General features: G+C 32.0%; 1 protein-coding gene across 2 annotated transcripts; it reads left to right on the forward strand.

Moving 5' to 3' along the window:
- Positions 1-141: 141 nt before the first annotated feature.
- On the forward strand, positions 142-4,804 carry LOC137922074 (CKLF-like MARVEL transmembrane domain-containing protein 5). 2 transcript variants are annotated; one of them, XM_068764926.1, is made up of 4 exons: positions 142-279; positions 591-746; positions 1,610-1,867; positions 3,288-4,804. In XM_068764926.1, the coding sequence occupies exons 2-4, from the start codon at positions 621-623 to the stop codon at positions 3,372-3,374; spliced, it is 471 nt and encodes a 156-aa protein (XP_068621027.1). In that variant the 5' UTR covers positions 142-279; positions 591-620; the 3' UTR covers positions 3,375-4,804. The 2 variants fall into 2 exon arrangements, with proteins under 2 accessions (XP_068621027.1, XP_068621028.1); XM_068764927.1 differs by lacking the exon at positions 142-279 and adding an exon at positions 468-503.
- Positions 4,805-13,088: the final 8,284 nt, after the last annotated feature.

A 13,088-nucleotide genomic window follows, 5' to 3' on the forward strand; every position in this document is an offset into this window, starting at 1 on the left:
ACTTTTTACATCTTTTTTGAACAATATTAACACAATTTAATAATAAAAACACATACTTAATGATGTATAAAATAAATTTAATATAAAGCATATTAACTTTATTATTATGGCACCATCGATATATGTGTGACTTCTTTAATGTGTCAAAATTACTGATTATTTTTTAATTTTTTTTTACAGGCGGCATGTTATAGTCAAAATATTGATATGAATTTAAGGCTTATGTTTTATTTTAATTGAATAAAAGGCATACCACATCGTATAAGAAAATAACTTATTGTAAGAGCTCGTAAGATTACATTTCGTATGTGCAGCTAAAACTTGATGCCATATTTCTAAACTATGACTTATTTCCTTTTAACAACAAACATTAACAGAATTAACCGCATATTTATTATTAAATCTAATATATATATTATTATTAAGAATTGTTATCAAAGACGTTTGTTCGGCCTTGGAATATTTAAATGTTATCTTAAACTGTCAAAACTAAATTTTAAATTGTATGTAGTATTTTATGCTGACGCAATAGAATGTTTGTATACATATATAAGGATATAAAAATCTATATATCAAATATTTCTTAATAGGAATTAAGGAAATTCACCAAAACGATCACGATGTTTGACGGCTACACTAACCAAGTGCAACAGGACCCCAATCCCGCGCCGGCGCAACAGAAAGTGCTTAGATTTGACAAAGGATACATTAAAACATTGCCGGGAATACTGAAAATCGTTCAACTGGTAAAGTAAACAATTTTTTTTAATGTTTGTTATAAAAGAATGAAATTATGGGGCAATTGAAGCCAATTGCTCTATGTATCGCTGGGGGATTCCTATATTCAATGGTCAAGGTTATTTGGAGCTTTATTTTCCTGCTGTTGGAACATAAGCCATTTTTCCATCATCCATCATTCATGGTAGATTCATCTATCTATTGGCAGATGCCTTATATTGTATATTGTTGGACTATGTCATATATTTTTTTCACTGTTCACAAAGTACACTCTTGTATAGAATTGAATTGGTTGCTTATGCTTATGCTTACTATATACTCCTAAACCAAATGGAGAAGGTAATGCCAGGAATTTCATTGCAAGTGAATCAGAAATAAGATTGTTGATGAGCCAGTCACTGATATAGGTTGAAGAATTGCAGTGGGTGGGGGGGCCATAGATTGCATATAACTTGTATTCAGCCATTGTAATGGAAAGGTTCTTGAGTAACAACTACGAGCCAGAAGATAGCTTAGCTAGGCCACACACTAGGTGACTGAAATAACTGAATGCAGGCAGCAAATGACTGGTCATCAAGGCTACCTTTAGTGGAGACTTATGCTTTTGCTGAATTCATGATGATGATGACATATTTTATGAAAGTTTGTAATGTCGTCTCCACTAAGGATATTCAAAATCTCAATCAATTCAATACAAGTTATACTATGTTTTAAAGATGTGAGTTTTGGGATTTTCAACCAACATAATTTCAACTGGTCCTGCTTTTCTGAACATGGGCCTTCCTCATAGATTTCCAACAGGACTGGTTCAGCAACTTCCAATGACCTTAATGAGTATTGTCAATTACTTAGAATTAATTCATTGTTCCAGCTATGTAACTTCATCGGATTCATATGTATAAAGGTCTCATGGGCTTGGCTCTCGTCCATCTTTTACAACATACTTTACTGGGTGGGCATCATTGTCACCGGTTTTATCTTCTTCATGTACATGTTCCACTTTGTTGAAAAGTATGACCGTGTTCCATGGCTTAAATTGGAGTTTTTCTACTGCGCTGCTATGGTATTGACTTATATTGTCCTCTCAATATTTGCGACAACAGTTGGTGAGAATGGATATGCAGTTGGGGTATGTTGTCTTTTTTTATTTGTACAAAAGAATATTTAATAATTCTTCAACTGTTCTTTCATGTTAATTTGATTTGATTATTTCTATTTACTTAAAACTAATATTATAGTTTCCTGTTTTAAATAATTTCTCATGGTAATATTAAAATATGACTCAAACATCAAACATCCTATGGCATGATGTAATCTCTTATAAATATACTTCCCACTTCAGGGGTGAGCAACCTTTTTAATCAAGTCCAATTTTAATGTTTTTTGTGAGGCCACACATAATGTAACACTTATTAATAATTATCATAATATATAACTTAAACTTGAAAATATGTAAATTTTGATGCAAAATAAAATGTACAAGATAAGATTGAAGAAACAAATGTACTTGAAAACTTTTATAAGAAATTCTTCTTTTAACCATGCATTTGCAGTTTTGATAGGTGTTTATTATTAATTAATAATTTGGATTAGCATATACCACATATAACAATATATTAATGAAAGTCGATAAAGTAAATTAAATTTTAAAAATATTTATTGATCCGCATAAATGTTTAAAGGGCCGCATGTTGCACACTCCTGATTTACTAAATATTTTCATCTATTTTTCCTGTGTATTAATGTTTTTGTCTCACTGCATGTCTAGTTTTGTGGTTTTACATGTTTATCTCTTAGTGGGAACTATCAGATTATATCACATTAAGTATTAATTTTGATTATTTAATTTACAAAACTATAATCACATCTTATTCTTGTCACACCACACATGCTTCCCATGCAACATAATATGAATATTGTCCCTTGAACATACTGTAACATAGAAGAACTTTACCAATTTCTTTTATTATTTTCTTAAAAGACACATAATATTTGTAGAGGGATCTTATGGTCAAAATATATAATTACTAGTGCTTTGCAATGTCGATTAATTAATCTAGTAGTCATTGAATGATTGTGGAAACAATATTTAATTTTTTTTCACATGGTGAGGCATGTTGCTTGTGTTGGAATAGCATCAAAGTTAATTATTTACGCAATAAAAAATGAAATTGACAGTGGTATATCAAAAACTATCACAATAAAACCTGTTTTGAATGAATTTATTCTTAACCTTAGGTTAAAATTGGTTATTCATAGGTAATACAGAATATCTTTCGGGTCAGCTACTAATAAATATTTATAGTTTGTGCATAATGGCAATGTAATTTTACAGCAAATTAAACTAATTTAAGAAGTAAACAATGTCATTGTGCTGTCAATGTCTAAAACAAGTGTCATTTTTGACATTTCAGACCGTCACGTGACAACGTTTGGTTAATTAAAATCGATTTTGTCATTATTGAATGTAAAAAGAACGTATGTTAATATTTTCAACTTAAAAAAATCTATTTGAATTTAAAAAAAGCAATCACCTCTTTGTGTTACAGTTTTTCGGTCTATGCGCGATCATTGCATACGGGTTTGACGGCTACTTGAAGTATAAGGCGTGGAAACGAGGCCTTCCGCCACAGTGATCCAGCACAATCCACCGATTACTTATTTTTAAGCATCATATCTAATCTTGAGTACAAATAAAAAAATTCAATTCAATTGACGCACTAGCTTTTTAACAAACAAAGTAATTTATATTTGAAAATAACTTTTGTAAATGTATGACTTTTTTTAATCTGTATAAAAGAAAAATTAAGCTTTTATTTGATGAAGACGGAAAATCACTTTATATAGTTTTTATGGACTAAGTTTGTAACACTAATATAATACCTTTATTAGTGCTTAAGATTAGTATGGCAACATTGGTTGTTTTAGTTTAAGCATTTGTTTTATTTAAGCCTTTAAACAATCTGTGCTCTATTCTATGGTAATTCGAAAGTGGTCTGTGAGAAATTTTAAAAGGAAAATCATTTTTTTTTAATTATACTTTTATTTGGTTTTCGGATGTGTATTCGTCCAGAGTTCTGCACCTTTTACCTTAATTTTTTTTATTTCTTTAATAATTTATTATTTTTAATTCTTATTTGTTTTCTTACTATCTATATCTCATTTAATATTTCTAATATTACCGCTGCTTTTTATTGTCTTTTCTGCTTATTCTCTGTTGAAGTGCATGCTGTTAGCCCCAAGGCTTTTACAGCTTCATCTGAAATGAGTTCACGGGGTGAAAGGGTTCGTGAACTTAAAAGTTGTTCCTATTACCTCTTTGCAGAATTCCAAAAAGATGACACTCCTCTTTACTCACCAGTGAAACAATCTTCTTGTCCTTTATTCTCTCTGATAACCCAGGCTCGTATTCTGAGTACCTATATCTTACATCTGTTAAAATGTTTAGTGCCATGCAACACATCAAGTTTGACATTAATGTCAAATTTAATTAATGGCCTAAGCAACTACTCGTTGACATAATTTAGTTTGTTTTATATCACACTATTTACCATGAAAAGGCATCATCCAAACTGTCAGTTATTAGTTAGTAAATGAATAGTCTCACTCTGTTGATCACTAGGCTAGATATATAGCTCATGATCACGACCACTAAGAGTGCAGGAATGATAAGAAAAGAATTACCATGAAAATAGCGCAGATATTTACAATTATTAATTAAATCAAGTATTCTAGTTTGTAAGGATATAAAGAGACCAGTTAAAAGTTTTCAAGTAAGTAAAAAAAATGTTTTAACGCAAGACTTAACTTACTACATAATTATAAATAAAAATATATACTGTTATAAATTTTGAAAAATATTTTTTTATTACTGAAAATGTTATCGATGACTGTTTTTAAAACAACTAAATATTTTTGAGATTTTTGAAGCATTTGTTAAAGTTAATATTTAATTAAGAATATACTGAATAGATATAAGCTCACATATGTCCAAATTAGAGAGGTATTTGTTATTAAAATCAAGTTTATAAATGCATTTTTACAGCACAATTTTTGATGTATTAATTTTTTTGAAATGTGTACACTTCATTTTCAAAGTATTAAATATTCGCTCACTTTTGAAATTTGTACTTATTCTTGTTAACATTCATATATAGAGGTGACAATAAATTATTATAAAGTATGGGAAGTGGCACCATGTAACCGATTTTCGTTTTATTTAAAAAAAAACCTATTTAAAAGTATTTATATGTCGTCGTCGCCTCTCATCTGTCAAACGTCATTGTCAACTGTCATTTCCTTTATTTTAAATACGTTCCGTGCCACGGTAATTTTTGAAGATTTTTCATTCAGGCCCCGTGGGGCGTTGTACAACCCACACTTTAAAAGTTAGAAAATGTCGTTTTAAGACGAATGCTTTACACTTTATCAACGCTGCAAAGCTATAATTTGCAGGAAAAAGTTGTAAATTTTAATATGCAATACGAACGCGCATACGTGATGTGAAAGTTATATGTATATTCGAGCCTACAATTCATTTGTTTAAGAATCCTTTGTTTTTCAATGAGAACTGCAAATGGCTTGAACGGAAAGTGCAACGGGGGTCGTGTACACCCCACATGCCATGGAATGTATTAAGGAAATAATACAAGCCTGTTTATCCACACGTATATTACGTATATCTTTAAAATATCTCAATTAAAAAGGCATTTAAAATATGTTAACTGACTTGCCACTACTTAAAAGATGTTTTCGTCTTAAATAAAATTTATATTTCGAAAAAAAACATGAAATATATGAATATATTTTTGGCACCCCACCGAATAATCTTACATGATGAAATATTACTTATTTATGTAAATTATTAATACACATGGTTTTAAAAGTTATTTTTTATCTTTATTTCTTGCAACAGGTAAATTTCACGACAAAATAAATTATACAGGTAATGCAAAAAAAGGTTCGAAATATGAGGGATCGTTCTAAATTAAAAATTTTATTTTTAGTGAAACGTTTTTTGTTATTTTAAATTTTGATTTTACCTTAAATAAAATTTTACATGTATTTCGATTTTATTTCATTTTAAAAAAATATCAAACATTACAGGATAATTCAGTGGAGGTGATCAATAGATGCCGTTTATTTGGTATAAAAATTAAAATTTTCTCATGTAAGATGCTAGTATTGATTTAAAAAACTTCTATTTTTTAGTCAACAATATAACCAATTACCTCTATGTTCTTTTAGTTCTGTTTTTTTTTTTTGAATAATTTTAATATATAACTTTTAATGGGATCACAGTGCTAATTTATGTTCATCGCTAGCGCCTTATCAAACGAATTCAGCGGACACCGGACGCTGATATCACCGTTGTATCATTCCCATATTATGAATTTTTTGACCAGCTACCCTGAGCTTACGCCAATGTAAAACTTAAATTAGAAATATGATGCAGACTTTTGTCAGTATTTAACGATTACAAAATAAATAAATAAAAAAATCAGAAACATTCGATGTTTTAATTTTTTTGTATTCGAATGCGACAGGCCAATGGCTTGGAATGAAGTCTGTCGTGACAGCTAGTGGCTTTTTTCAATTAAAAAATAAAAAAGAAAGATGAACATCTTCATAAAAAATTCTAAATAAATTCATTTATTTAAATCCAGTACTCAATATACGTCTGACTATTTAGGTAAATTCTCGTTGTAATTGTGCACTTGTAAATTGGACTTATACGTTATAAATTTGAATTTTTGCATCTTTATTTTTATCTACAAAAATTAGGTGCGTTAATTTATAACTCATTACAAGGAATTGTTAGAGGATGTCGCTTTGAAAATGAACTTTTAAACAAAGGTTGATCTTGAGAATAGTAGCGCAGCGGGAGAGGACTTGCGATCGTTGGTCGAGGAGTTCGATTCCGGGGGTACAATCTCATATAATTCAAATTTTGTGCATTAATTATTTAAGATTGCTTGTGACAAAAAAGTTCACCAAGAACGGATACGCAGAGGGCGTTACTGTCCTCTGCGCACCAAAAACCACTCTAGGATCGTCAATCGTGGCGATTATGGTATACCCCACCATAGATATCTTTGGGATAGGCCTTCGCGCTACTAGGCGTTTATGGACTGTAAACGAAAACGATCTTAAAGATATACTATTTGCACATAGCATGTTAGCTACCAATGTTCTTTGCAAAACACTCGTGATAAATGTTTTTTAAAGTATTATATCATGTTGTTTCATACTATTATATATATTCATAAGTATAGATTAATGTACTGTATAGGATTAACAATAAAATGTTAAATAAAAGTTATTTTTTCTTTTATTGAATAAAACATGAAATAATATATTATTACAAGACATTTAAATTGTTAATGGAATCAGGCGTTACCTTGCGGAAGTCCATCCTAAGTAAAAAAGGACCAATATTTAGCCACTTCCGCACATGCAGTGGTAGTCGTGCAATAAAGTGCACCGCTCGCCAGCCCGCTGATAAATGCGTATGCGGCAAACATTGCGAATTACATAACTGCCACCATTAATTCACTCAACACTTGTTTCACCCCTCCACGGGGCATCTTCAGAAGTTATGTTACACCGATTAGTGCCAAACAGAGTCTGGCACTCTGGGCTGCATGTGCGGAAGTAGCTAAATATTGGTCCTTTCTTTCTTAGACATTTAAATATTATGAGTGGGTGGATTATGTATCAAATGATAGTTTAGAAGGACAATGCTCAAGATCACCCAGAGAGCAATGGAGAGGACTATTCTAGAAGTTGGGAGATTAATTTAGAAATGAGATCTCTGCAGATCTTGGTGATCACCGACGTAGCTCAATGAATTTCTTGTCTACAATGGCAGTGGGCGTGGCACACTGCTCGTGACTCTGATGGTAGTCAGGGGTCTGGACTAGCGAGAATGAGTCGGTAGACGTGGCGCGGTAAGCCCCCACTAGGTAAACCGATGACAGGGCCAAAGGAAATCGCTGGATACAACGCAAGCCTTGACTTTACAAATAATAAGATAAAGGATTACCCTCAAGAGCCTGCACAAACCGTTATTATATTTAGTTTACCTGTTCACTCCCTCTGTAGTCTTCGCTGGAGTCATTGTTCAGGTTATAGTTCTATATGAGTCGCTTATACGGAAGATCCACGAAGCGATGGTAGGTGGACGCCCAAAGACATATGCCTTCCCTAAAGATATCAATGGCGGAAGTTGGCTATTGCAGTGCGGTATTATGTTACGTAGAGAACACCACAGTGTAAGTTATATAAGTTTGTATTCCGAGAATTGAACAAGCGACATAGTTAAAGAAGTCGCCGGACGGCCATCGTGGAGAACTATGGGGCAAGCCTATACCTTGCAGTGGGTGTCTCTCGGCTGATATGGTAACGATTCTTAAGCAATGTTCTCGTAGACCAGAGTAACTAAATTACAAAAATCAAATTCCATTTTAAATAGACCATTGCAATTGTAATTTGAAACCAAGTTAATCTTGTTAATTGAAGTAGTAGTGGACACATTGCGTGCACAGATGGCCGATAGAGCCTTAAGGTTCTAGAGTGAAGACAACGGTCCCATAAGAGCAGCGTAACGTCTGCCTGAAAAGTGTACAGACGACCTTGACATTTCAACCTTCGAATTATAAATCTATGGGAAATGCTATATTCAGTTGTAGAAGTCTAGCAAGTGGGTAAACAATAAAAAAACTTTGTACACAAAAAGTTTACTTCACATTACAATCATAAATATCTAACAATTTGGCTTTCTCAAATGCAATATTAGTCAAAATATACAATAACATTTATGCCTATACAATAACATAGTGTTAAATACAAATTAGTAGGTTATGGTGAAATTTGTGAGCACATATGACAAATCTATTTATAATCTGTGCACATAATCTGTACATACAATAATACAATAGCCGCTTAAAATCTTGCAAGTAAAATATTTATCAGAACATCAATATACTCCAAATTTAAACCCTTTACCATTGAGGTAAATTACATTTAATTTTAAATTTGGGTCTAAAGTAAGAAAAGAATTCTAAGGTATTAAATAAACATAAATAAAGTTATATGGCCCCCCTTTCTAAAATGATATCAAAAACAAGTTATAATAACTTTTTCAAATGACCGCCATCTTTAATTTCACGTCTATAATTTGACAGTTATAAATGTTACTATCAAAAAAAAAATTAGATTTGAAAGTTTACTGCTAAAAAATATTTTCAATTTTACGAAAATTATAATGAAATAAATATCAAATTTCAAAATACATATGAGTATAATGAGTATTAAAAGAATGTTGAAATTTATCAAATATAGCATCAAGGAAAATTTAGTGGGTATTCGTATAATTGAACTAATTTTGTAACGGAACACAAGACTTCTGTAACATAAATATAAACTGCGATAAAAATAGATTTAATTTATAAGCAATATTCGCGTAAATCTAATCATTATAGTAGGGTAGTTCAAAATTATATAAATAATTTAAAAATACCCTCACTACATCATATGATTCGGGTTCTTATAAATATATTAAGCGTAGTCGACACAAGTTTTGACACGGTTGTGAGCAGTGCGGACGGAGCAACGTTGCACGTTAAGTCACCTAACCTATACAATATCATACCATGTGATGTGCTTTCAGTATATAAATATAAATTGTTGCTTATATATTTCTATAGTTTTTGACATGAAATCTCATATTTTATGGGCCATTTGGGAATCCACGGGTCCCGACCGCCGCCATGCGACTATGAAAATATTTTACGATATTATTCCAGCATATAGCATACATCTAATGGTTTTTTATATTATTTAAGACAGAGTATCTATCCATTTACCGACCGGTCGTTTTACAACAAAACTAGTATATTGGCGCCATTCGAGACCCGGGGATTCCCAATATTATGAGAGTTCTCAACTACAATTCCATTAACAAACTCGTAACTACGTTCTTTTATCACTGGAAACTTGTTTATTGTAACAGTACATTGTAAAATAGTTAATAAAAGTCCGTACATAATCACTTACACGTTGAAGTACCCTACATTACACTGATAGACAGACACAAAAACCGAAACCTTTCGTCATATCAAATTTTAAGGTAAATAAATATGTAACCCATACAAATAATCTCGGCCGAAAAGCTTTTTTACCAACTGTCCGTCACCTAAATTGCACTTCGGTGATGTGTCTTTCGATCAAATGTCTAAATCATGTCCGGCCACAGATCGTGGAATAACCAAAGACTAGAAAAAAATAATGTAATACATTCCACGGTAACATTAAGTACATATTAACAAATTAAAACCTATATTAGTTCGAAAACCTTCATCATTTCAACCGATGGATGTCCACGACTGGACATAAGCCTTCCCACATAACATCCAACGACTTGCGACGAACATAAAAGCCGTCATTCATTACACCTTATTTTTATTATAAAACCATTAAACGTGTAAAATATAATAGAAAATTAAGTAGTCGTTAAATGTGCAATACTTTGTAAGTTATATTTCAGGGATCGTCAACATTTTTGGAATTAAATGGTATCTGATTGTCAAATCATAGTGACATGGCCAAACGTTTCCGACCCCTGGTCTAAGGCCTATACCGTATATAGCTATAAAAATAAATAACAATTAACTTTAAAAATTATACAAAATATAATATATGAACATACTGTGATAGAGACACTAGTATAAAAGACCAAGTCGCCTTTTTGCTAGGAATAATTGTTAAAATAAACTTTCGACTCCTGGAGCAACTTTCAAGTTTGAATAAATAAAAAAATTGTACAGGGTAATTGATTTTAAACATAAAAACTTCAAAGAGGTGAATTTATACATATTTTGCTATAATAAAAAGTGAATGGTTTTAGAAATTAATAATGCAACGAAAGTAATAATAAACTAGATGTGCCCGCGTCTTTGTCCGCGTGGAGTTTAACAAAAAATAATTTAGTTTTATTTTTTGTTTAAATATTTTTCTAAAATTACAGTAGCCCTACTTACTCCTTATGACATCAGCAACTTGCCAGTATAAATCCCGTCAAAATCGGTCCAGCCTTTTAGAGATTTCCCGAAATAAACAGATTTACAGACAAAATTTAAAAAATGTTATTTTAGGTACATGTATTGTATGTATATTCATATGAAGGTAGTAAAAAGCTATTATTTTTATATTACAAACAGACATTCCAATTTCATCTATTATTATAGATATGAAAAATGTAAGAAATAGTAACGTATATATATATAATACTCAAAACTTTGTATTGCCAGATTTTATAGGCGTGAATTTATACGGAATGCCTAGAAATAGATTTAAAACTTTTTCTGACAAATGAGTTAAACATTCAGCCTTTTTTCAATTCATTTCAACCTTTGAATGTAATAAAGAACAAGTATCGAAAGATATCTGCTTCAAATTGGACCATCGCTTTATTTATAATAGCGATATATGAAAACGCTCCGCTTATGCCGATTATACCCTACGCAAAAATTTCGTGGTACGCGAATAACTAAACGCAAAGAACTGCACCTTTTCCCGCGCAGACTGGATGCGCGGCTATTTGCTTGCTTGACGCCTAGTTTTTTCATTTAATTTCTTTTCCAAGTTGCTTTTTTTATTAACACGTTCCGTGCCACAGCAATTTTAAAGATTTTCTATTCAGACTGCGTGGGGCGTATACGACCCACACTTTAAAAATTAAAAAGTCATTTAAGACGTACGCTTTACACTTTTTCAATACTGCAAAACTATAATTATCGAGAAAAAGTTATAAAGTTTTCGTTTTTACAAGACATGACGTTATATATAAGGACCTTGAATAAGTTCTCGCTGTTTTTTTTTTCAAAAAAAATTATTTAAAATACAATGCTTACAATGACATTACTCAAAGTATTGTTCATCATTAGAGACCACTTTCTCCCATCTCTCTGGTAGCAATTGAATCCCCCGTCGGAAAAATGATCACCATATGTCTCAACGAGAATTCTGTGTGCTTCTGCTGCAGATTTTTTCTGAATAAAGCAGTGCAAGAAAATTCCCCGCAAAAACACTTTATTTGGCACAAAAGTACACATTTTCACAAAAGGCTAATAAATATGTAGTTGACACTGTGGTAAGCTCTATTCTACTATAATTTGAGGTTACATGTAGCGCTACTTTGGTGATTTGTTACCGTACGAAATTCCAGGCACAGAGTGCCGCAACGCCATCTTTCAAAAAACAGCGAGAACTTGTTCAAGGTCCTAATATATTTGAGCCTACAATTCATTTCTTTAAGAATCTCTTGTTTTTCAATGAGAACTGCAAATGGCCTGAACGGAAAGTGCAGCGGGGGTCGTGTACACCCCACATGGCGTGGAATGTGTTAACAATATTAGTTCACTTTAGATTCTCATAATTATTTAAATTCAACACTTTATTTTCTATCACTGCTAAAATTCCAAGGGTTTAATTGGGAGACAATATACTAACCCTCGTCCATAACACCATGTTCTTTTTTATTACTATAGTTTAAACCTCTGATCTATATCAAGAATGACTAATACATAAGAATTTCCTCTACATTCCTGAGCAGATTCACATTGTTATGCGTCGTCGTATGCGACACACTTTCACTTTGAAACGAACACCTTTCCAAGTGAAAACTTTATTTGTCGACCCACTTCTACACTATACTGTTAGGAAAAGAGAAATAGAAATAGTCTATTGGAAACATAGTTAATTAAAATTTTAAGAAACGTGAAGGATGAAAGGGGGGAGAAAGAGAGAAACTGTAAAATGAGAGATGAAAATAAGAAGGTTTACATCCCTGTCCCAAGAGGGTACGATAATTAAAAAAAAACAACTACACAGTTTTACACCGTACTCTATTTAGACTCTTATTTCACTACCAATTGGTAGGGCCAGACCTCTCGTCAGACCGTAAAAAAAGTCATCGCAGTAAGCAATGAACGAACAAACACTATCGACAGGCAAAAAAGGCTATGCCTATTAGCAGCCAGCTTTCTAACATCCTGCTCTGGTTTGGGGAACGGAAATAGGTAAGATTTTCGGCATCATCTCTTCTCTTTTGGAAGAAGTGAGCCACCACAATTTCTATATGTGATATATTTGAGACATTGAAGACAATATATTGAGTGACCTAAAACTATAAGAAGAAATTGTAAGCTATTAAAATTTCAAGAAATGTGGGAGGAATACAAGGCAAAACGCGAATGTAAAGTAAATGAATGCTGTGAGAATGTTAGAAAATATGAAAGATGAAAGAAAGGGAGAAATCGAGAAGGACGAGAGAGAAAGAGAGATGACCC

This window comes from Battus philenor, unplaced genomic scaffold, assembly GCF_028537555.1.
Source record: "Battus philenor isolate CCGP_79_NKW_IND1 unplaced genomic scaffold, ilBatPhil1.0.hap1 SCAF_2, whole genome shotgun sequence".
Lineage (NCBI taxonomy): Eukaryota > Metazoa > Arthropoda > Insecta > Lepidoptera > Papilionidae > Battus > Battus philenor.